At 33.5% G+C, this 25067-nt stretch overlaps 1 protein-coding gene across 2 annotated transcripts in view; it reads left to right on the top strand.

Annotated features, from left to right (window-relative positions):
• The window catches only part of FMN1 (formin 1), a 128573-nt gene that overhangs the window by 74966 nt on the left and 28540 nt on the right, over window positions 1–25067 (top strand). For both annotated transcript variants that reach the window (XM_027642216.1, XM_027642215.1), the window contains 3 exons: window positions 1548–1607; window positions 3429–3549; window positions 16636–16728. In XM_027642216.1, the coding sequence (XP_027498017.1) occupies window positions 1548–1607; window positions 3429–3549; window positions 16636–16728 (274 nt within the window). The remainder of the gene's footprint in view (window positions 1–1547; window positions 1608–3428; window positions 3550–16635; window positions 16729–25067) is intronic.

Raw genomic sequence — 25067 nt, 5'->3', positions numbered from 1 at the left:
TTTGGCTAGCTGGCTTGAAGGAGAAAGTAAAACAACGGGGCTTTGCCTGACTTTTCTCAGTACAAGTAATGGTTTTAGTCTAACTCTTCCGTCTACCCGTAAACCTCTTAGAACTTTTGTGGCTGAATTTAGCCAGCTTGTTCCAAAACTGTGCATTATGAAAAGTAGTCACTGATATACAGTGTAATTGAATAAAACTTGTTCCTTGGCAAAAAAAGCTAAAAAAAAAAAAAAAAGATATAGTATTTACAGTTTCCTGATAGCAAAAATAAATATATTATTAGTTTAGATTAGTCTCCAAAATGCAAAAAACCTCAAAGGGTCCGCCTGCTACGGGCAGACATGAAACCTCAGAGATAATTGGTAGACCATATTTGCAAGGAGAAAGAATGCGTATTTGAACATTAAGATATTCTTCCTGTGTCCCATTACTCCCTTCTTGTGAAATGCCAGCAAACAATATTATGTCTAAGTAAGCTGAATTCCATGAGCTAAGGTAAAGACTCAATTTTAAATATCTCTTATTTTACATAAAAGTCATTTGTTGTCACATGATCTTAGAAAGTTACTTTTTATAGAGATTTTTTTACCTACCAGCAGTGTCTTCTAAAACCATTATACATGCAGAGTGGCTCTGTCTGCATGACAGCAGTGACTTAGTTAAAAGAATTTTGCTGGTGTATGATATTAATAAAATATAATGTGCTGCAGGCTCTAATATAAACGAGACAGCCCTATACAGGAAGCCAGACATTGTTCATATAGAAGTGTTTGTCCTGATAGCTGTCAATGTAGAATGTGAAAACACATCCAAAAAATTTCAAAGACATTTCAGATATAATTCCATATATGATGATTCTTTTATGTTGCTGAATGGTACTCTGTAACGTATAACTTGTCCTTTGTTCATCTGGCCCATGCTGACCCAATGACACATAACAAAATAAAATATTGTGTACTGTTGTGTGGAGGAACACGGAAATGGTGATTCCATAAAGTGAGAATTAAAATTCGTATGGTAACAGGGCATGAAATATACTTCTTAGTATATTTCGTATCTGGAATAAAATATGAAAAGTATCTATGCCTCTTTCAGATCTACATTATAGATGATTGAGAGTAGAGAGAGCAAGAAATTCAGTTCACCTTAATATATCTGAGATGACTTTAATATTTAGTTGATATTAAGTTCAAGAGTAATATTATTCAATAATATTATTATTTGATATTATTATTCAGGTTAATATTATTATTCACTAATGCCTTGTATTATTAAATAAAATATGGGGACAGTTTCTCCCAGTGCATGTATTTTTACCTGGTATCTAGAACCAAAAGAAACTCTAGATCCAGTGGTGGTGTGATCAAGCCAATATTGTAAAAGATCGATTTTTTTTGGTCAGTAATGGTAAGGCTGAAAATACTGGGAGTCTTATGTCTTATAGCAATATAAATAATACTACATTTATTTTGAAATAGAGTACATTTTTGCTCACTTGAATCAGTGTAAATCACACATTTTTAATATTTTTTTTATTTTTTCCTAGGATAGCGGTATTAATCTTGTGGATTATGTCGTCATATATTTCCTACGCCATTGTGATAAGGTAAAAGATTCATTTGCTGTATCAACCTCTCCAAAAGTAGGTTTCTTTAACAAATTGTGAAAGGGATCGTATTAGCTTTTTAAATCTGAACACAGTACCTCTAAGGGAAAAACAGAATCCATTTCTTTTGCTTTCTTATAACAGTTGTGTACCTCAATAGGTGTGAAATTTTCTTTGGAAAATTTTACACTGCAGGCAACTGCCTGTGACTGTTGCAGATTGGACAGGTGGTCACTCCAGCCCTGTCTTATTACATCCGGGTCACTATAATGTTGTAAAATTTTCTGTGATGTCATTACGTTGGAAGACAGAAGCATGATTTCACTCTTACGACAGAATGCAAGGACAGCTTGGTATTTTAAGATAGATGAGTCAGCTCATGGGGATGAAGTTAGGGATGGAAATGTAGGAGAAGATGTGGTGGCTGCTGCTTTTGAGTGAGTTACATTTATGAAATTTTTGATATTAACAGTGGCCAAACTTATGGAGTGGAAAATTTGAACTATTGTATTTTAAATAAAAATGTCACTAATAATTGATTTTAAGTATGTGATGGTTTATTTTTTCTTCCTTTTTTTTTTTTTAATTCTTACATAAGGTGGTTGGATTGATGAGTTAGTAATCATGAGATATGTAGCTCTGTACTAGTGTTCTTTGTTTGTTTGGGTTTCTTTCTTTTTTGTTGTCTTTTGATTTTGATTTTGTTGTTTTGGGTTTGGTGTTTGGGAGTTTTTGGGGGTTGGTTTGGGGTTTTTTTGCTTTCTAATCAGTTTACTTAAATATATGATATTTAATATTTCTGCAGATTTTCTACTATATTGTAATTTTACTTCAAGGAATTCTGTAAAACAAAACAGTTTATCGTCCTTGGGAGAAAATTAACACAGTGTAATTGTCATCCATTGCACTTCTCCCCCCAAAAATGCTCATTTATAATAATAAAATTATTTTTTTCCCTGTTCAAAAAACAATTAGTTCTCTAACCTGGGAGTTTTCTTTTATTACAGACTTGAAATCTATGCACAGGTATATGCATGTTTTAAACTCACTAGTATATGCTTATACACAGCAATATCATATTAATACCATTTATACATATTTTACTTGTTAAACTTCCACTGGAGATACTGCTTTGAACCTTTTCAGAGGTTCGTGGGTTTTTTTATTTGGTTGGGGTTTTTTGTTTGGTTTTGGGTTTTTATTTGTTTCTTTTTTGTATTTGTTTTTTTGTTTTACTTCCAAATTTTTTTATTACTTCACTAAAAATAAGGTATATACTTAGCAGTTCCATACAGACATTAACGCATGTGGTTTATTTAGCCACATAAATCTTCAACTGTATATTTTTATCTGTGGATAGTACTTCAGGCAATATATAAATATGGTTTTCAATTTATGCTTGTAAAGCATTTGTATATTTAATGAATTGAGAGAGTAAAACCACAAACTTTTGGCATAAGACTTCTTGCCTTAAAATAGGCATTCCTGTTATCTGTTTTTAAGAAACTTCTAATTCCTTACCTAAACCTTTATTGACATAAAATGAACTGAAATGTTGTCAGTTGAGTTTCGTTTCAAAGTTTAAATTGAGCACAGTTTGCTTTACAACATCTAAAAGGAAGTTTCAATACTCAGAATGGTCGGTATTTAATCTTGAATGAGATATATGTTGTTTTAGCAAGAATGATTTAAAATATACTATTTCTATAGTTTTATAATACAGTTTCATAGATGAGAATTTAAAAAAAAAAGTAATTTATTTCACTGCAAATGCTTTCAATTTTCATAGTGGCCTATTTGTTTGTTTGTTTGTTTGTTTAGGAAGCAGGAACAGACAAGAGCATTTTTCCTTTACCAGAACCACAAGATTTTTTCCAGGCCTCCCAAGTTAAATTTGAAGACCTAATAAAAGACTTAAGGAAACTGAAGAGAGATCTAGAAGGTAGCTGGGAACTTTCACATTTGTTCTGCTAACAACAAAGTGCCATTTAAAATGTGATCTTTATGAGGTTTTCTTATTGCTAATTAGATTTATAGTGTTGATTCATTTAGAGTTTTTACACTGTGGCACAAATTACTCACATAAATTAGAAAGAAAAAAAATTAAACTCGTGACTTAATAAAATTGAAAGTAGAGATCCTGAGAAGTAATTTTCTTTTTTACAATTGAAAGACCCCTAAAGAAATCTTTCTGAATATTTCTTCAGTTATGTGTGAATTTTCCTCTGACTTCTCCAGAACTGTGTGTTTAGCTGTAGATATCTGTTAGTTCCATAACATAAATACTTTCTTCAGTACTTGTATAACAGCAATTTAAAAGCTACAAGAAAGAGTTGAATACTATTAATGTAGAAATAAAATACAGCTTGCCAAGGCACAGCAAAGGGAAATGGAAATCTCCAGTTCAAAATATTTTTACCCTGGGACATAAAATAAACATTTAAAAATGTTTATTAAAAAGAGAGGCTCAGAAACCCAAGTCATCTATCAATCAAGGTACTGACTGGAAATAAACTAGGAAGGGTTGTTCTCTTAACTATTCCAAGCAGTTTCCTTTTTATTTTGTGCTACACATGACTTTCTAAAATAAATTCAGCAAATGATGACCGAATATTTTAAGCCTGTCTTTCTTTGTTACAAAGAAGTTGCTCTTTCTACTTACAATAGTTTTGTGTAGAAAATGGAGTTTAGGGAGAGAATTTGTATAAAAGCCTATAAAAACTTTTACATTTAGATCTCTGCATCAGAATGACAGAGTCCTTTTAGAATCAGAGTTGAACGCGATGATTATTTTTTCAATGTAAGGTGATGAAAACCATTACAAAATAGTTTATCCTTACAGTTAGAAATTGCTGGATTAGGTCACTGCCATCTTTAAGATAGTTTCAAAGGTTAACAGTGGTAGGAAAGTATCAGTTGTTGTTTGTTCGACCCGGGCATAAGTGAGTGCTCTATCTCCTCTCATCGCTTGGCCCTGTAAGCCCCATGGCCTGCCCTCTTTTGGGCTAGTTTTTGCAGAAACATGATCTGTGTTTGATCTTGTACTTTTTTAGCATGTAGTCCTGCTGTCATGCATCTTAGTCGTGCAAGATCTGCATTGAGGCTGTGACATTCATATCATATTTGTTCCACATTGCAAAGACACAGGCAGCTAGGCACTTTAACTCTTAAAATAAAAACTCAAGCTTTCTTCTAATCACTGATTTATGTTTTCTAGAACAAATTTTTGTAGGTATTTATAGCAAATCTAGAAAAATTTTTATGTTGCAGTTGTTTTCATAATTCTTCTTTGTAAAGATGTATTTGAAACCCAGCCAAAGCAATTAACTTATAAAGTTAATGACAGCACAGATTTGAAATGAAGAAAGTTGTGGAAGTGTTTTCAGATGTTGGTATTTTATCACTCAGAAATATGCAATGGAATTCTAACAAACATTCCTGTAATTAGTTTCTCTTACATTTAAACAAATCACGCATATAAAAATTTATCTCTTTCAAACATTCCCTTTCAAATTTTTTCCTTCAGTTAATGCTCTAGTTAATTTTTAAATCAAAATTTTAATTGAAGAGGTTATAATTTTAACACGTACAACAAAGATTTGATGAGTCTCTGTAGTTTATTGTAGCCATTAAAAAGTTGTGGCTGCTGGCAGAATACCAGTGAAAGTCTAAAGCTGAAACAGATGTGAAAAGCAGAAACCAAGTCCGGAGAAGCGTCGGGCCCAGCTATCCAGACAGGCGCGGCCCTTCAGATGTGAATAATTTGAACAATATTAACTGGGGCTGCCTGTGTTATAGGGTACATTGGATTTATTTCACACTTTGTTGGCTAAGGTAGACTTAAGCAGATTATCCTGTGAGATGAGACAAAGGTAATAAATAAAAGAGGGGGTTTCTTGTGTGTCATTAGGGAATGAACTGATGTTCCTGTTAGTGACTTACCTTTTTTTCTGAAACTTGTATAGAATGATTAAAAAAAAAGGTAAATATCACCTCTTGCAACTGAAATGACAGTTTTGATAGGCACTTTGTGTAGTAGTTGTCATTTAGTATTTAAAAATATATTTTACTAGTTTATCAAGACACAAATTTGTCTTTTTAATGTGGATATTAACACAGAAAAGATAAGAGTTATCGTGAGTGGTATCTCTTAGCGTTGTAAACCTCTAGTTTGAAATACCTAGACTCTGTGGAACCGAAAGTTCAAATCGAGATGAAGCACAAATGCTTTCATCCTTTTCTAATAAACAGATTGAGTTCCATACAATTGTCTATTTTTATGTGTTCAGATTAGACTTTAAAGGGACAGACTAACTTTAGTTTAAAGGGATTAGACTAAAGTTCAACTCAAGAAGTCAAACAAATTTTTGGAGAACCTTAATCCAACGGGTTTTTAACATGTATTCCAGAGCAAGCTTTGTAATCACAAACGTTTTAGTTTAAAAAGAATGAGAAATAAAAATATGCATTTAATATATGCTTTTAAGGGGAAAGAAGTAAAAGAGAATTCAATATTAAACACTGAAATGAAAATTTTAGAGTGAAATCTGGTTCCACTTTAATGTCATAGGAAAAAGACATGTTTTCTGTAAGTTCAGGTCTGGATAGCTGGTGTATTTCCAAGGTTTTAAAATACTACACAGTATCATTAGCAGATACATTTATTCATTTAACAGGTGTTAGCTTTCCAGTTAATCTGTATAGTTATGGAAAAAAAGGTTTTGCTTTGCTTAAGATTGTAAGATATCTTATTGCTTGTCTAGGGCAATGATTTTCACTCTTTTTTTTCCCTGGGACCAAACATGATTCCTCTTCTAATTTGCACAATGCCACTTGATGTTCTTGGTGTTGATATTCTTCTGGAATAAGCACAGAATATCTGAATTGTATAATAATAAGATTTTCAAAAAGAAAACCACTTTACTAAAGTTTGATAGACTTGTATAAGTTTTACCATGAACCTTTTACTATCTCTTTCCAAAGATGAACAATTTTAATTATTCAAAATCAGTTGCGTGGTAGATTGTTCCCATCTGTCATACTCATTCCTCTTCTTTGCAATACAGTTCATAAAATTTTTAAATGCTGCTCTATTACTCAAAGCAGTATTAGATGTCTTGTATCATTTAGTTCAATGTTGATTATAACTTTTAGTATTCTTGACCTTAACAACTGAAAGAGCAAAGATATTTATTGAATGGTTAAAAATGGAAACTAAGATAGGTCCACTCTGGGTACTTTCAAGAGTCACACTTTTATTTCTCACAATTAATTAAATTTCCTCTGAGATTGCCGCATTCAAATCCCGTTGTGATAACACATACCTTTTACTTTCCCTTCCTTTCATGGCCACCAATAGAAATAGAAGCAAGACTTCATGGATCAGCTATATAATAGTCAGTTGGATTTCAGTACTCCAGGAGATATGGTTTCACATTGAGTGCCTCTTAATCTAGCTGTTCACAGATCTGTCTTGCTTAAGTATGTTAGTCCCAACTTTTCCCCATTTAAATAGCAGAATTTCACCAAAACTTCAAGTTATGGACACCCCATTTTTTAAAATTGTACAATATTTACAAAAAGATTAAAAGTGAAGCAAATAAATCTGTGCATGAAAAGATGAGAAATTAAAATGTTCTGTTGCCTGTTTTCACATTGTTTTTTCATACAGAAGCATTACAAGTATCTTAGAATCATAGAGAAATGCAGGTTGGTGCGTTAGCATGTACCTCTGGAGGTCCCATGGTCCAGAGTCTTTGAGCAGGAATAACTTCATATTTAGATCAGGCTGTATAGGGCCTTAGCCAGCTCAGGTTTGAATCTAAGGATTGAAATCCCAGCATGTTTCTGGGCACCTGTTCCAGTGCTGAATCACTGTCTTGAATATTTTTCCTTATCCCATGTGAGAATTTCCTGTGCTGAAACTTGTGACAATTGCTCCTGTTTCTTCAGATGTGCGTTTCTAAGAAAAGTCTGGCTCTGTCTTCTCTGTAGTTATTTGTTAGATAGTTGAAGTGAAAAACTAAATCCCCAGTCAGCTGAACATACCTGTCCTTGCCTGCCTCTTCTTCAAGTGCTTCATTTTATTTTCATTCCTAAATGGCATGACAATCTATGTAGTCTTTGCAGTTATGAATATATATATATTTATATATAAATAAATATATTCTCGTTCGTAGAAACAGATCCAGTGCACTGGATTTGACTGGCAAACACCATGCTACTCACAACCATGTCTCTTAACCCTGTCTCTTAGCATAGCTGATTAGACCAGACTAAACTGTTACACCTACAGTGCTCTCATTCAGTGCCTCTTCTGGTAGCTATGTATCACAGTCTTTTGCAAAGAATGGAAGAGAATTTAGAAATAAGAAAAGAATGGAAATTGAAAAGGGTCACTCATTCTCTATTCTTTCATCCACTGTTACTATAAAAAGAGTCAAAGAGGAAACTGCTAAAAGAAAAAATAATCTGTTCATACTCATTTAACTAAAACTCTGATTTTCCAGATTTAAAATACTAAACAATATCTGGATTTATGAAGGATTATAAGGGAATATATTTACCAATAATGTACTAAGGCAGAAAAGTTTAATCATTATTGTTCATAAGAAGTTAATTTAAAATTCTTAAATATGTGATTTCCCATTAGAGTCCTGAAACATAATGGAAGGTTTTTGCAACAAAATGTCCACTAGTTAACTATAGGGTGATTGTGTTCTAGAGAATAATTGATATTTTCAATTAATAAATTGAGACCATTTTAGCCTGTTTTGGATTTCTATGTATGCACAGATGGAAAAATTAATTTAATGTTACAATTTATTTAGTTGGAGTTATATATTTATGTCATTGATGCCTCATACATAGTACACCCTTAGATAAAGTCTGTTTTATGGACTAGAGTTTTAGTATAATCATGATACAGTAATAATCAATAGGGCAAGGATTACAATGTTGAGAGGTTTTGTCTGTTTGATTTGCTTGATAGAAAGTAAGATTATGGGGTCCCATGAAAATTCTAAATATTATATCAGTTTGAGTGTTAACTTCCTAAATAATTTGTTGGATCAATACATATTTCTCAATAAAAGGTGATTGTTTATTCATTACAGAAGAATAGTATTCAAAAAAGTACCAAAGACCCTTTTGTAAAATATTTTCAACCAATTGAAGCCTTATTCTAATTTCAATGAAATGTTTTAAGTCAATTTAAAAGAGGAACTTAGATGTCTGATTAACATATATGTCTTCAAAAAATTTTCCCAGCAGGAGCAGAGAAGTTTACAGGAACAATAATTTACAGGATCAACTTACTTTAATTTTCTTCATGTTGATTAGATGTTCTTTAAAACTTTGGAGGTGCAGACAAGTAGAAATTGAGGTAATAGCATAAAAGAAGCATAGCTTTTCGTACGTGGTTTCGCTGTATTTTTGCACAGTACAACATTTATCTATTATGAGGCAATGTAGAACGGTAAAAGGAAAAAAACCAAAGGGTGTCTTTGTAAAGGAGAAGTTATTTTGTTTGCAAGAGTTGACACTCTTACTTCTTGGAGTTTTCTGACTGCTTTTTGCCTCAGCAGTATGAGATGTATTTCAGTTTGTTTTGATTTAGAAAGATCCAACACAGGCATTAAAGACATATTTTCTATATGTGCATTGGATTCTATTTTACAGTAAAACTTTTTGACAGTGTTCCACTGGTAATGTTCATATATGAATACATTTAGGAAATTTTCCTAAATGGATCATTTCTTAAAGTTTCATTAGATTTTCTAGTTTTTGATAATAAAGGATAGTATGGAATGGTTTTAATAACATTCAGAAATATAATAGAGGAGCAAAGCAATGATGTTTTAGAAGAGTTTATTCCCTGAAAGCAGATGTCTGCATGTGTGCACAAAGGCACAGGGAGAAAGCTTTCTGTTGGGTAAACAATGGCATGCTGTTCATTTTTTCTTTTATATTTTTTGTCCTTTGGCTAAAGAATTCTCGGAAATTTCTTGTTAAAAAACATTCTGCAAATGTTAAGATTCTAAAATGAATCTTGCAAGTAACACAGTTAAAATTTTCTGTGCGCTTTTTTATGTGCCCTTTTAAACAAACAAACAAATAAATAAATAAAATATTTGTGTGTATGTTAAGCATTAGTTACATAACCATGTAGTATACATCTGGTGGCAGGTAGTGTACATCTGGGAAGAGGAGGAGTATTGTCCCTATCAATGTGCATAACGGATAATGAATTATGTTGTTTGGAGAGTGTGTAATACTAGCGTTGGGAGGAATGGCGACTTCATATTTATGGACCTCCTCAGCTTTTCCTTTTTTAGGAGAAGTATTCAGTAAAAGAAAAGGCAGATTTCTGCTAGGACTGAGACAGTCACATATCAATGATTGAAAGTACATTAGTTTAGACAGTGTGATACAAATTAGTAATAGTGAGGCTAATTAGCACTTTAAGAAGTGTTCCGGCTGATATTGCAGGCAGTTTATGAATTTACATGATTTTAAATCTAAGCAGAATTCTCCCACTGAACCAAAGCCATAACCTTGGTAGAAGAATTAATTAGGTGGAAGTTTATGATCTGTCTTGCACAGAAAATCAGAGGTCCAGCACTACAGAGGAAAACAAGAGATCACTTTTCTGACTTCTACAGTTTCAGCTCATAAACATACTGTTTCAGCCATTGCCCAGCAATTCCATCTGATCCCTTGTCCAGTACACTAAGTAATAAAATGTTTGTGTGTTTGAAAAGTTGGGGTTTTTTTTAAACAATGTAAAAATCCTAGCTCATCTGATAAAAATATTATTCTTCCTTCTTTAAAAATGTTGTCTCCCTCTCAATTAGCCAGACAAGACCCTTCAGTTTCAAAATACTCATTTTTTGTAGTGCTCAGACAGAAGGGAAATTTCTCAGCAGAAACTGCTAGTGCATGGTTCTACACTCCTGACAGAGCTTAATGATGTGTGGAGGTCTGTATGTTTGGATCTTGACACTTAACAAAAATTTTCTACTAATCATATGTGCTGGAAGCACTTAAAGGAATCTTACAAAGACTCGACTGGAAAATTATGAGGCTTTAGTCATTATAATCATTTATATGTGCAGTGTGCTGCACCACTGAAGGGTGCACTGAATGTAAACTACTATTTCAGGGGGAATACATTAACCAGAGGCTCAGATATGTTGCTATGGTGTGAAAAATATTTAGTTTTACTAGCAGTCTTCGTTCATTTTGCTAAATTTATTCTTGGAAAACAGTTTTAGCAGAAAGGCTTTTAAATGATTTATATATAATGTTGATGACCTTTGACAAAACAAGGAGCAAAAAAAATTTTTTTTAGGTTAGTTGAAATTCATATAGGCCTAAAAGTTCTTGTGCATGCCATCACCAACTGTAAAAGTTGAAAATGTTGTTAAATTTAAAATAAACAAACAAAGCCCCCTCAAAAGACAAAGCCAGAATACCTGATCAAACATTTAAGAATTGTCAAGATGTCTGACTCTTGGCTTCAGAACAGGTGAACTTTAGAGGATGTTTTGTGTGCCACTAATTCAATTATTTCACTTTCCACAGCTTAGGACTTGTCACTGAAATGTTTTTTCTTTCTCATTTATGCATGAGAGCTTGAGCACCTAAACAAATATTTGTTTCTATGTGTCACAAGGAAAATGTAGCTCAGACAAAGATTGGGCTTTTTAAAGTTTTATATACTAGCCTCTATCCTCTGAATTTTTTTTTTTTTAAGAAAACTGAATTCTAAATGTGTGAAGAAAATAATCTTATATAGAAACACATTTCTTCTTCTAAATTAACTGAAAATATCTTCAAAAAACTGTAACTATACAAGTGATTAATAGGTTAGAATGGTGGTTTTAGTTTCATGTGTACTAACACTTTTTTGCATTAAATTGTTGACCTTTATTTAAGACAATAAAAATGAAGCTTCAGAATAGAGTACTGCCACAGTCTGATCTTCTCTTACATTTTTCTCAGATACTTTTTTCTCAGAAAATCTCCCACCCTGCTTCATGGCATTTCCCTGTCTATCTACTTAGTCCAAAGGGTTCTGTATTAGTCAACACGGCTCTGGGGTGTTAGTGCTTGAACCTTTGTGTGTTGCCATCACTGAGATGTGTACTGGTTATAAATGTGTTCAAAGAACAAATAAAATACTTTCTCTGAAACTTTTCTGAGTTGGTAGCAGCATAACCTCTTGGAGTTAGAAGTTGTCAAAATTCTTACCATGTGCTTCTAAGGAATCAAGATAAATCTCTTTCCTTCTGCACATTTATTTAAAATTGTATCTGAAAAGAAACAGTTACATTCAAGTTTATAAATAAGTTGATAAATAAGTGCAAGAGCAGTAGATAGCAGAAATATAATGGATTGTATGACGCTAAAATCTCATGTACGTAGCTCCACTAAATAAGTATCTACGTGCATGTAATAACAAGAGAAAATAGCCAGATCCTGCAGCAGTGTACAGTGGCTAAACATGCATTTCCTGTAACTTTTTGTTTACCTTGCAAAGTTGTTTGCAAGTAAGACAATCTAATAAAACAAGTCCAAAGAAACTAAATCACAAGAAAGTTATATAGCACTTGCTGAATAATTTAAATTTATGCATTTCATCTAAAATTTATTAGGTTTTTATTTGGGTGTGTAAGCCCAAGTAGTATAACAGACTTCTGAACAGTAAAAAATCAGGAATTCTCTCATACAGAAATTTGGGGTTGTTTAGCACTACACTGAATTCATTTGCAGTATGGTTTCAAAAGCTCTTTGGAAGAGAAAAGGTAAGGGTTCTAAAAAAGAATTATCAAATAGTAAACCTTCTGTCAAAGACACGCCTGCATTATAACAAAATAAAATAGTGAGCTTGGCCATATAACCTACCAGGCTCTGAACAAACAAGACCAGGGGAGATTTAGCAGCTTTCACAGAGACATAACTCATAGGGGATAGCGTCAGTGACAGGTTTATAGGAATTCATGGTGTTGATACTTGGTTCTGCTGTCAGGATGATTCCTGTAAATGCTACTGGTGGGTTCTGGTGATTAAATAGTTAGTAATTTACTGTTATCAACATTCAACTATTTTGAGGTTTGCATTTACTTTAAAAGTGGTGCTTAAAAAATTCCAAATCCTGTCTGATTGACACTGAAATCCTCTTTACATGAAAGTTTGTTTATGAGCCATGATTCTTTTGACAGATTTACAAGTGTCTGTGGAGTTTTAAAAGACTATTGCCCAATAGGCATTAAGTGAGAGACGTTCTATTTTGTAAATATTTTCACTTATATTTGGGATTTTTAGAGAACTTTTTGAGCCAAGTACTGCATTAAATCTGAAGACAGTGGCAAACTGATAATCAGCAGTTTCCAGCTTTGTTTTAGTGTTTTGCTAATGCTTTCCATTTCTGTGGCCAAAATTTGTAGTGGGTGAAGCATGATGTACATCCAGTAATTTGTAAGGGCTTTCAAATACTGTTGCACATTTGTATTTTCTTTTTTTTTTTTTTTTTTTGCAATAGCTCACTTAAAAATAAACAGTTTTCAAAGTAGCATATTACATTCAATTTCACTAACATACAGTGCATACCAAGAAAAAGAACCAAAAGGTTTTTAAATTAGTGGAGAATTTGCATCTGTTTGAACTCACTAATGCTGAAACAGGTTGTTTATTTTCCCAAATGATTATTTTGGAATGAGATGGTGAGAGGAGATGTGTACATGTGGTGTACTAGTTGTCAGCTTCCTCAGAATTCCTTCAGACGTTTTCCAGAAAGCAGCTTTTTAATATTTATTTCAAAGGGGGAATGCATGATAGGATCCTTTAGCTCAGAATCAGTCTAATAAAAACTTTGCTGACGTAATTTTCTTTTAAAGAGTGAAGGTTTCTACTGTAGTGAATATCAGAACAAAATATAAAGAATTGATGTAATGTTCTCTCACTTATTTATAGTATTTTTAGCAAGGAAAATCAAAGCAAATAATGGAACTGGACTTTTCAGTTTTAGGTTTTTTATGTAATGTCTGACATGATATGGTCATTTTTTTTATTTTTAACAGTATATATCAAGTAATTTTTTGAGTAAAACCAACCAAAGACATATATATCCTTATATATGACAGGAAATTCAATGAATGCTAGTTACCAGAAACCTTTTATTATGTTGTGTAGAACTGAGGTAGGTCATAGAGTTGTATGGTAGCCTTTCATCATTATTACAAAAATAGTTGAACAAAGACCAACTGACTTTAACATGTATCATTACAACTGCCATTTGAATCAAAAACTTTTATTTAGTCCTGTCATGAAATTCTTTTTCCTCTTCAAAATGTGTCTTTATTTGTATCTGATTATTGATTCCTTTGAACACACTTCCAAGATCCTTGCCATAGCTATCCCAAGCAACTTTGATGATGTTCTAAGGTTCTTCAGCCGAAAAGGTTTGCAGTCCTAGCCACCATTTGCTTATAGATACTGGATAAGGAATCATTATTCGGCATAGAACATTTCATCATTGAAGGGAAGATTGAAACTGGAGATATTTCAGTAGGAATATGACATTTTGGAGCCTGCAATTCCAGCTGAAGTTCATGACTGCCATCAGTTATAGCCTCTATACCTATCGGATATGTCTTATTTTTAACATTAGCAAGTAAATAAATTCAAGTTTTTGTTTGTAGACCAAAAGTATAGGTTATTGAGGGAAGTATAACCTAAATTCAGTCAGTTAAAGGAGGAATAAGCAGTGTAGGGCAAATACAATGCTTTTGTGATTAACAAATTTTCACTTCATCACCCTTGTCCTTGATTCCTGAGATAAAACATTCTCAGAGCCCTTCATTCTGTTTTGGCAATTATCTGCAAGAACTTCAGGAAGTAAATGGATTTTTAGATAGATATCATCTAGATAAATATTGTCATCAGAGAATCATCCAAAGATCTCTTTTTAAGGCTTTCCAGTAATGTAAATTATTAGAGTCTGCCAGCAGTTACTTAACTTCTGTCTCTTTCAGTTTCACTCTTTCAAGATAATTTAAGCATTTGAAACTGGTATCTGCCCTCATTCCACTTCATCTCAAAATTTTAGAGTTTTAATCAGCACCCTAATTTCCTTATTCTATGTCATCTGTCTCATTTTTCTCTTCATTTTTGTTCCTACCTTCTTACTCTCCCCTCATGCCAAATGTTGATCTCCTTCTTAAGGATGTTAGGATTCTTCTTCAGAATTCACTACCCAAATCAGCTTTTTTTCTGTATGTTCTATACGTTGGTACTTCTTGTCCATATTTTTGTCGTCTGATTAAGGTTAATGTTCGTCATCTCAATTTAAAAAGAAATATCGAAGGTGGTTTATATGCGCTTTCTTTTTAATTTAAAAACAATTCATTCTAGTCGTGGTCGCTTCAATATTTAAATGGGACATGTCTGAGGAACTTTTCTAAATCTTGGGTTATTAAAGCTTGTAGGAAACATCCAGGAAGCTTTCAATAGTTCAGACAATACCATATGTTTGGTAAAATGCCTTTCTAGTGTATATTAGTGTGTAGATACTACTGTAGCTACAAGCTTATTATTATATATTCATATATTTATAATTCCATATAGATTTATACAAATTTAATTATGTAAGAATATTATAAAATAATTATTCTTATGCAATCATTGCAACCTTACATAACTGTAATAATCATGTACATTTACTGTGTTTCAAATGCCTGAACACATTATGTGTACTATTACTTTTACAGTTGTCATTTTGTATTTATTCAAAATAATTTCTAAATATTGCCTGGTGTGATTATCTGTAGATTTGTTTAAACAAAAAGAAAAAAACACAAACCTGTAGCTGCTACTCTGTTCAGACTTAGTCAGAAATTTACAGTACTGTGTCAGTTACTTTGCTGGATTTTTCCTACCTATAAAACTCTAATGTCTGTTGTCTTCCAAAGCAGTGCCACAATTTGCTTGAACGAAATCCCATTTCAATAAGTGTATTGTAATAGTCACGGAAAGTTCAAATTTTTAATAGTAAGCAGCATGTATCGTAAGGAAACAATCTTTAGATGTCATATAAACTCCCCTGATTTCTAATTTTTTTTGATAATTTAAATTATTAGCTGAGCAGCTAATAAAAGACTTCCCCAATCCAGTATGTTTAACTTAATGCTCTGTTCTGCCTACTGTCTGGCATACAACAAATAGCCGTTAACTTTACTCTGAACAGTTTGAAAGATTTGTCATATGCTGCAGGTTGCAAGACTAAATTTAGCTTCTTGGGAATGAAGAGTTGTGGGGAAAAAAATCTTGTAGCAATTCATAAATTCAGTTGCTAAATGGAAGGTAATTGCATTTTGATTTCTGTCTCCATTTTTAGTGTGTGTGGTGGAATCTACAAAGCTTACTAGAAGTTCTAGGCATGTTAAAATTCATTGGCAAAAACTGGAGCTTTTTTAGAAATTATCGTGGTATCAGTTCTTAAAATAACAGATAGATTAAATAGTAAACAAGTTGTACTTAGATGTAAGCTAACTTTCTTACAGACTTCCACTATTTCATATCATAGTCTGGAGTTTGAATACTGAAGTAAAGCTGAATTCCTGCATCTGTTTTAGGAAAAATGGTTGAGTGTAGGCTACCTGGCACTGATTGGTTAAAATCAGCCCAGATAAAAGGCGTCCTCCACTCACCGCAGAAACGAAGTTTGGAGCTTTAAGTATACCACCTAGAATTAGTGTTGAGTCTGACTGTGTTAGTAGCAAACCTTAGCACATTGCAGGAGTTTTAGGACAAAGTCATTACAAAATACAAATTAAAAACATACAGAATTTTCTCTTTGGTATGCTAGACTAGTATTGGTATTTTTATTTTAATGTAGTTACTGTATTCCTTAGTGCTTATTTATTTCCTCTAAGTTCAGGTAACTAATTTAGATGTAGGCTTCTACAGTGCTGGATTCTACTTCTGGTAGATAACTTATGCCACGTGTCTCAACTTCTTTTTGTAGCCTCTGAGAAGCAGATGAAGTTAGTTTGCAGAGAGTCTTCTGAAGAGCATCTCCAGCCCTTCAAGGGGAAATTAGAGGAATTCTTCCAGAAAGGTAACACATCAGAAAAAAAAAAATATTGGCAAATAGTGTAGTGGTTCACAAAGTTATTCATAATGTAAGCTGCATTAAGTATCTGTTGCCTCGGAAAATTCCTGTGGATTATATTCCTAATATAATTCCTAATGTGCCTAATGTATGTTAATGTATGTTAATATATGTTATACAGATCTTGGACATCACTGGTCAAAGATAATTGTTCCCTTGATCTCACACATTTCCCATCGATTATTTTGTACTTTTAAAAAAATTATTATTTGTATGCTAAATGAAAAATATATTCATCATCCTTAATTTATCAGAGGGAATATAAAGCTTCAAGTTTATAAAAGACTAGAATGAAAGATACTCTTTTAGAGAAAGTTCACATATATACAGGATGTAATGGCATCTTTTATCAATAATGTGAGCTTATGAACTGATTTATTCAGATTTAAAGATTTTGTCTTACGTGAGACAGAAGTAAGCATAAAAAAAGTGATTTACCGGGGTAGAGTCTGGAGACAATGGCTGAAATCCAAGGTACAGTTTGATCATCAATTCAAGACAATGTAAACACAGGTTGCTGTTGAAAACAACAGTCCTGCTCCCTCCTGCTTCCCATCTATGTGTTTCCCATCACCTGCTTCTGCCAGCACCATTGCCTCTGTGGTTGTGCAAAATATATAGAGGAATACATTTTCCCCCATCCCATTGTAAGAGTACAGACTTTTTGGGTAAACAATAGAAGTTCTGTATTTCTGACAACTGTATTAAGTATTTCTAAGAATTTAATTGTATTTCTCATAGAAATGGTGAACAGTTTAACAGTTTACTGTTTGAGACGTCTTAATGTCTTTTTAATAACTTTATTTCATAAGGCTATTTTATGTAAATAATTTGACAAGTGAAAACAGAATGTTTCAAAAGTAGCAGTTCCTCTTAAATTCTACTGTTAAGTAAGGTAATATTTCCCTTTACTGTTCTCCCAGGCCATGAAGCTCACTGGATATATTTATTTTATATCATTTTTCTTTTAATTACAAGTGTATTTGGATAGTGTTAAAGCAGGATATTTTTTACCACAGAACTTCTGAAACAAAAAATTGTAATGGAAATCTTTTTATCACTGCAGGACAATTGTATTGTCTTTTTAATTTATTTGATTGGAAATTTTCACTTTACAGTTTAATAATAACATCCAGATTGAGACAGTGCTATATATGTATATGTGTATATATATGTATTTCTACAGAGCCATTATGATCTCCAGCATGCTTCTTGATCTAGCTTGCCAAATATTGTAATAATTCAATTTTGCCCAAGTCTTGCCAAGACCCTAATCAAATAGTGTCTTTCACAATCATTTCACAGATTCTGTAATTCTTACCTGGTTCTCATGAGGACTGTTGTAGTTGGTCCAGTTTGGCAGCTAAGTACCACACAGCTGTTTGCTTACTCCCCCTCCATGAGGAGGGAGAGAGGACTGGAAGGATAAATGAAAGAAAACTAACGGGTTGAGATAAAGACAGTTTAATAGGGAAAGCAAAAACTATGTGCACAAGCAGTGCAAAATAAGGAATTCATTCACTACTTCCCATCAGAAGGCAGGTGTTCAGCCATTTCATAGAATCATTAAGGTTGGAAAAGACCTCTAGGATCATCAAGTCCAACCACTAACCTAACGTTGCCAGTTCCACCACTAAACCTAAGCACAACATCTACAAATTTTTTGAACTCTTGCAGGGCCATCCCTGTGATGCTTCTGCCACTTCCCTGGATAGCCTATTTCAATGCTTGATAACCCTTTCAGTGAAGAAATTTTACCTCATTCCCAATCCAAACCTCCCCTGGCACACTTGTCCTATCACTTCTTACCTGGAAGAAGAAGCCATCCGCCACCTTGCTATAACCTCCTTTCAGGTAATTGTAAGTGAGCCATAGTGTCCCTCCTGAGCCTCCTCTTCTCCAGGCTAAACAACCTCAGTTCCTCCAGCTGCTCCTTATCAGACTTATGCTTCAGACCTTAACCAGCTTCATTGGCCTTCTCTGGACATGCTCCAGCACCACAATGTCTTTGGGAGGAGCCCAAAACTGAACACAGGATTTGAGGTGTGGCTTCACCAGTGCCAAGTACAGGTGACAAGCACAAGTTTCATTTAGAAAAACGCATTTCTGAATTTCACATTTCCAGGAAAGCAGGACTTCATTACATGTAACCACTACTTGGGAAGACAAACACTGTAACTCTGAACTTCTCCCCTGCTTCCACCTTTTTTTCCCAGTTTATTGCTGAGCATGTGATGTCATGTGGTGTGAGTTATCCCTATGTTCTCCTTTTGCTTTATAATGTTATGCTTTATGGTATCTAATCATACACATTTAGTTTTGTATCATTTAACTTCTCATCTTTTGGCATCTTTGCTTCATCTACCTTATTCTGAGATGAGTTTTCAGTAGGTTGTCAGATTCCGTAACTATTGATCCTATTTCTTCATCAATCACCTGATTGATTTGAATCTTTATAATGGTGGGTGATACTTTCTGTGGCATTAGAATGGAAATCCTATAAAATCCTACAATGAAGACAGATAAAAATAACACAGAAACACATCTTGATTTGTGACACTAGAATAGGCATTGGACAAATGTCAAGCTCAGAGGCAAGTGTCTGTAAACTCAGCTGCTTCTCTGAAATTAGGAGTTAGCTGATAATACTGAGCATCTGATAAGCATCTGCTTTCAGTTTTGTTTGCTTAAAAAAGAGTTGCGGCTGGTTTAAGCAAATGTAAGAAAAAATTGTCTGTTATCTTTCTGCCAGCTCACAGCAAGTATCCAAAACTCAGATGATTTTCTGAAACTTCTGGATTGAAAATAAGGCTGGAACTCGTACACACTGAAGTTTTTCTTATATGCACAATTCCCATCATTTCTAGTCAATGCTAAATTGAAAATACTGTAAGGAAAAAAAATACTGGTTGACTTGAACTGAAATGTTTACATTTCCTAAGGATAATTAATACCAATTAAATCTAATGCTTGCTCTGTTGTAACAAAAAACACTGTGAGTGTTATGGAGACTGACATTCTAAAATGCTAGAGGGGATAAACTGTACTTCTTCTGATGTCAGTGCTGTTTTGTATAGCTGGATGTAATGTAGCCCAGTGCCTTTGACAGGGAATTACGTGCCAGAAGCTTTAGGTTCTATTCCCAGTTTAGCTACTTTGTGATTCTAGCAGAGTTGGTTAATATCCTTTTCAGAGAGCGTCTCACTTTTCTGTTACACAGAATGTTTAATAATGATTCTTGCTGGTTTTTGTAGTGAAAGATAATCTTTGTCAAGTACTTTTTGAATCCCACATGAAAGATGTCTTGTGTAAACTGTCTTAATGCTTCATCAGATATATTTGACATGCTCATGGTTTTTGAAAAAGGCTTAGATTATTCTCAAATTGGAAATAATCTTTAGTAGATTTAATTTTATGCAATAAATTATACTAGTTTTACTATAATACAAAAACCTACTAATTACTATAAATTAATATACACTTACTGTATTCCCATGGAATTACTGGGGGGTGGGGTGAGAAATGTGTTGGTAAGTATTTTCCATTTAAATTGCCATGATATGCAAGAAGACCTTTGAAATCATGAAATTAATGGGTGGGTTAAAATGCTCTTTTTAGGTCATGAAATTCTTGCTCAGAATTGCTTAGAATAAAACTTGTTTGACACCAAGCTATCTCATGCAAAAAAAATCAGAAGGGTTAGATGACTATGAGAAAGATGCAAAATACTCTCTTTTGAAAAGTAGAAAAGAAAAAGTTTGGTTACTGCAACTGTGCAGCTCACTGGAAGGGATACTGGACAGTGGCCATTTGCGTTAATTTTTCATAGTGTTTTTTATTCTCCTTGTGCATTCTCTCAAGAATAATAACAAACCAGAAAGTGAATGGTATAAAGGAGTAGGTGAATAACCTTAATTAAATTTATTTCTTATTTTACCACTTAGCTACTTTTATTTTTTGTCCATTTTAATAACCGTGGAAATGCATAATACAGATTCATGCAGGATCTTGCATAATCTGGTCCCAAATTCTTCTTCATTGGATCCAGGTCAGAAAGCATGTAGAAACTTTAATCTGGGTGTGGTTTCCTCCCTCATATTCTGGAATGTGCCCATCAAAAAGTCTTTATCCTTCATAGCAATTAGCATAGGAAGAGCATAGCTGCTTCTCTTCATTTCTCTAAGAATAAAGCATCTTGGTGATGAAGACTGTGCTGTTAGAGGAATTAATTTATTTTACAGCAGCATCTGGGAAGCAAGTAGTCTGATGTCAAGACAGAACAGTTTTTGAGATTTATTAACAATGGAAAGCAAAGCTATTTGGGAAAGGCACATGATACACTGAAGCATCCAAGGTAACAAGCAAGATGGAGAGGGAGGCATTTGGCAAATAGATTAATCTGTTGAGATTAATCCCAAAGTGAAAGAAATTGTCCTATGTTTAGAATTCTGTCCTAGCACTTAGGAAACATTGGTTAAATTAATTGCTTTGCTACAACTTTGCTACAACTGCTGTACTAGTAGTTTTACGTATACTACATGAAAGGTCAACACTGTGCAGTCTTTGGGACTATACAATAGAAAAATAGAGTCACAGACCAAGCTAGTCACTGTAGTGTTATTTCAGGAGCTAGTGCATTCTTCAGACAAGTTTAACAATTAGATGGAAGAAGTCTGTAAATCAGATTTTAACTGCTGAGTAATTTCTTCTTAGAATATCTTCTTAGGAGTAATTTCTTCTTAGGCTGCAGTAGCTACCTTGGCATGCATCCAGTCTAACGCACTTTTTAATGTATTTCTGGTACAGAAGGGTCTTTTGATCCACATTTTCTCATTTGCCTTTTAGAGTGCACGACATAGGATTGTTGAGGTAGTCCGTTGGGAAAGAAAATAAGAAATAAATTCTATTAGAAAGGCCATCAAGATGATCAGAGGGCTGGAGCTGAGCGTTGGGGCTTTTCAGCCTGGAGAAGAGAAGGCTCTCAGGAGACCTTACAGCAGCCTTCCAGTAACTAAATGGGGCTACAAGAGAGTTACATAGTGATCTATGCCCCCAGGGAAAGCAACCTTCTTTTATTAGTTTTTAGCCTCGTACATATTTTGATGGTAGGAGGATGATAATTTATTCTAATACAGGAAAAAAAGCGTTTCCACTCAAATTTGCTGCTTTTCTATCAAAGCAAAGCAGTCTATGAAGTAGAAAGCAGAATGTTAATATTATTTAGTAGTAGTGAATCAGAAGTCAACAATACTCCCAAGACACCATTTTCACAATACAATAACATTTCTTATTTCTCTCTTACTGTTAATGGGACATACATTTATACATTTTAATACAGTCAGAGATTAGGAAGAAAATTACATTGGCACTCATTTCCTTTAATAGTGTGACAGTATTATAGTTGTTTTTAAGACAGATATAAAGATTATGTCTAAAGTCCTTACTCAAAGCAGTTTGGTAGAGCTTTTCTATAATGACTTCCCAAAATACCAGAAACCTCTGAGAACTATTTAAAATTCTTGCTTCTACACAATAAATTTACAGCTTTTTTCCCCAAGAAGAATATTAACAGAAAGAAAGAAAAATATTCTAAAACTGTATATGAAATTAAGTCACATACGTGTCTTCCCACTAGTTTTGTACTCCTCTGCTTTAATCTACATATTGGGTTATGGTACTTGTGTTCCATTTTATTTGTAAAGCTCTTGAACATTTTAATGCTGAACAAATGAATAAGAAAATCAAGGATAATTTTTTAAAGGACTGAATTTCAGTACCAGCTGCCTGTTAAAATATTGTGTGTAAACAACAGAAAAGCAATAGCACTTTTAAGGATCTTAGATTTGTCCTGATTTTCTTACGTGCAGTTATGAAGCTGCTTCTGTCAACTGGAAAATAAATCTCTGTACATATAACCAGTTCTACAAGACATGTAGATTCTGTGACTATTCGATCTGCATATCAAATACTGATTCTTACGTTTGTGAATAAAATGTACAGATATGATGACTTTTAACTTCAAAGCTTTATTTTCTGTTCTACTTGCCATAACTTTTTTCTCTTCATTTGTTTTCACTGAGATGTTTTATTATCTCTGCCACGCATATGCAGTTCTCACATTAAACAGTGTGGGAGGATATTTATGTCCAGTGTCAAACATGAAAAATATGTCATACTTCCTTGCAGTGATAATGTTTGCTTAAAACTTTTTATCCTTCCCAGCAATGACATTACAGACCAGGCAAAGTTTGTGTTTAGATGTGGAACGCTGTTTTATAAGCCAGCAGCAGAATTTCTTTTATCTTTCAAACTGTTTGTGACAGTCATAACTGTTTTCATCACTCAAAGATCGTTGTATTTAAACAGATGAAAGAGTGATTTACATAAATTGGCATGAGTCTGCAAAGCACAGAACCTTATTGCTGTGTTACTCAGAGATTGTATAGTTAGACACTAGCCTCAGTCCATAAGACACCAAATAAGTTGTCCTGGAATGTGATTGCATCCATATGCCTCTTAACTAATACAATATTGACAGTGAACTGATTCAAAGAACAAGAATTTGCTCTGAAATTAATATTTCCTTCTACACTGCCAGAAGAATTACCAGAATCAAAGTCTTTAAAATTGATGTTAATTACAGATATGACTTTTCAGGAAACTTTCAGTTTATTATTTTTGAAAAAGGTATACATCAAATTGCTATAATCAGTTCCACCATGACTTACTATAAAAATTGGAAGTTTACACTCCATCAGAATGTGTAATATGAATGTAATTTAGAAGAACTTTTAATTAAAAAATGGAATGCCATCCTTTCTTGGAAGACAAGGAGAGAATCTCTTAGAGACAACAGTTCCTTCCAGCTTCTTTTCAATTTGATTGTTTTCTACTGAATTACCATGGCTGCTACAAAGTCACTGGCATTCCATGATAGAGAAGGATTTCCTATTAATAGCAGCTGAGTGATATAATGAATGTTATTGTTGATACCCTTGATTTAATACAAAAATATGATGTATATGATAGTTATAAAATTTTTACCCAGAATTACTGATACCTTTACTATAGCCACAATCAGCTGTCTGGACTCTAGCTTTCACTTTGAATTCTCATTGTAACCTCTATTTTCTGTTCAGTTCCACTGGATTTCTTCCAGTTTCTGTATCATAGACTTAGAGATAAACAGAACTGTAGGTTATGTGTGTTGCTTTTCACAGGGATCCTACTAGGCTTTTCTTTTAATCCAGCTGCTTTCTTCTTTACTGTATTCTTATGAATTTCCTGCGTGATTTCTTATTTATCTACTTTTTGTGTCATTATTCTCTCCAGTCAACTCCACTAGCACACAGTTTATCTGGATTTGCTTTGCTGTGGACATTCTCGTCTTGCCCTATTTGTGCTGATATTCAAAGTCAGGGAACTAATAGCATTTAAATCCATGTCAAAGCTTTCCTTGCAGGAAGTCAGGATGCTCCCTGATTCATTACTTTAGATTATATATCCTTTGAGCAAGCGTTTACATGTATGGAAGATACTACTACAAGGAAAGAGCAGAGTCAAGAATTGGAAATGATTGGATAGCAGAGATTCATGCATTTAAATAATGAAAGGACCAAACACACTTTCTCTCAAAAGGCTCTAGTACCTACCGTCACACTGGTCACTCTCAGTTTATGTTTGTCCCCTGTACTCTGTAATTTCACACCATAGTCTTTGTATTAAACTTGGAAATACCCATCACTGCTACCATATAACACAAACTGATTATGACAATAACATGCTTAATCTGGTATGCATTTGTGTGGAATTTCTCTGGGGACATTTGTAATTTTGGTATGTTAATACTTTTTCTCAATTACTTTTCATACCTGTGCAAACATGAATATCCTGTTTTAATGCTTTTGAGCATGATAGATAAAAATACTAGATGCTGAAAATTTCATCAAGGAATTGGAGCTCTATGGATTAGATTCTCTTATGATGTAAACTCTGATTTCCTTTTTAAGCAATGAGAACAAGTAAAATCTGCAGTGTTGTTGAACAGGATGTAGCAGGACCCTTGTTTTGAGAACAAAAATAACAATCACAGTGTTCCTAGGGCAGTTATCAGAAGCTTGAAGCTAGTTATAAGTACCAGCTTGCTACTAAGGTCTCAAAATTGAGGAATGACAGAGTAAAACCATATGGATAATACAGTGTTGTGAGATTACACCTGTGATTAAAGACAGACTTCTCCTAAATATAAAAAAAAAGTCTAATTTCAGGTCATCATTCAACCTCTC

Source organism: Corapipo altera, unplaced genomic scaffold (genome assembly GCF_003945725.1).
Source record: "Corapipo altera isolate COAL_440 unplaced genomic scaffold, ASM394572v1 23b, whole genome shotgun sequence".
NCBI classification, from domain to species: Eukaryota; Metazoa; Chordata; class Aves; order Passeriformes; family Pipridae; genus Corapipo; species Corapipo altera.
The sequence above is the reverse complement of the archived record's forward strand: the minus strand, read 5'-3'. Positions and strand labels throughout refer to the sequence as shown.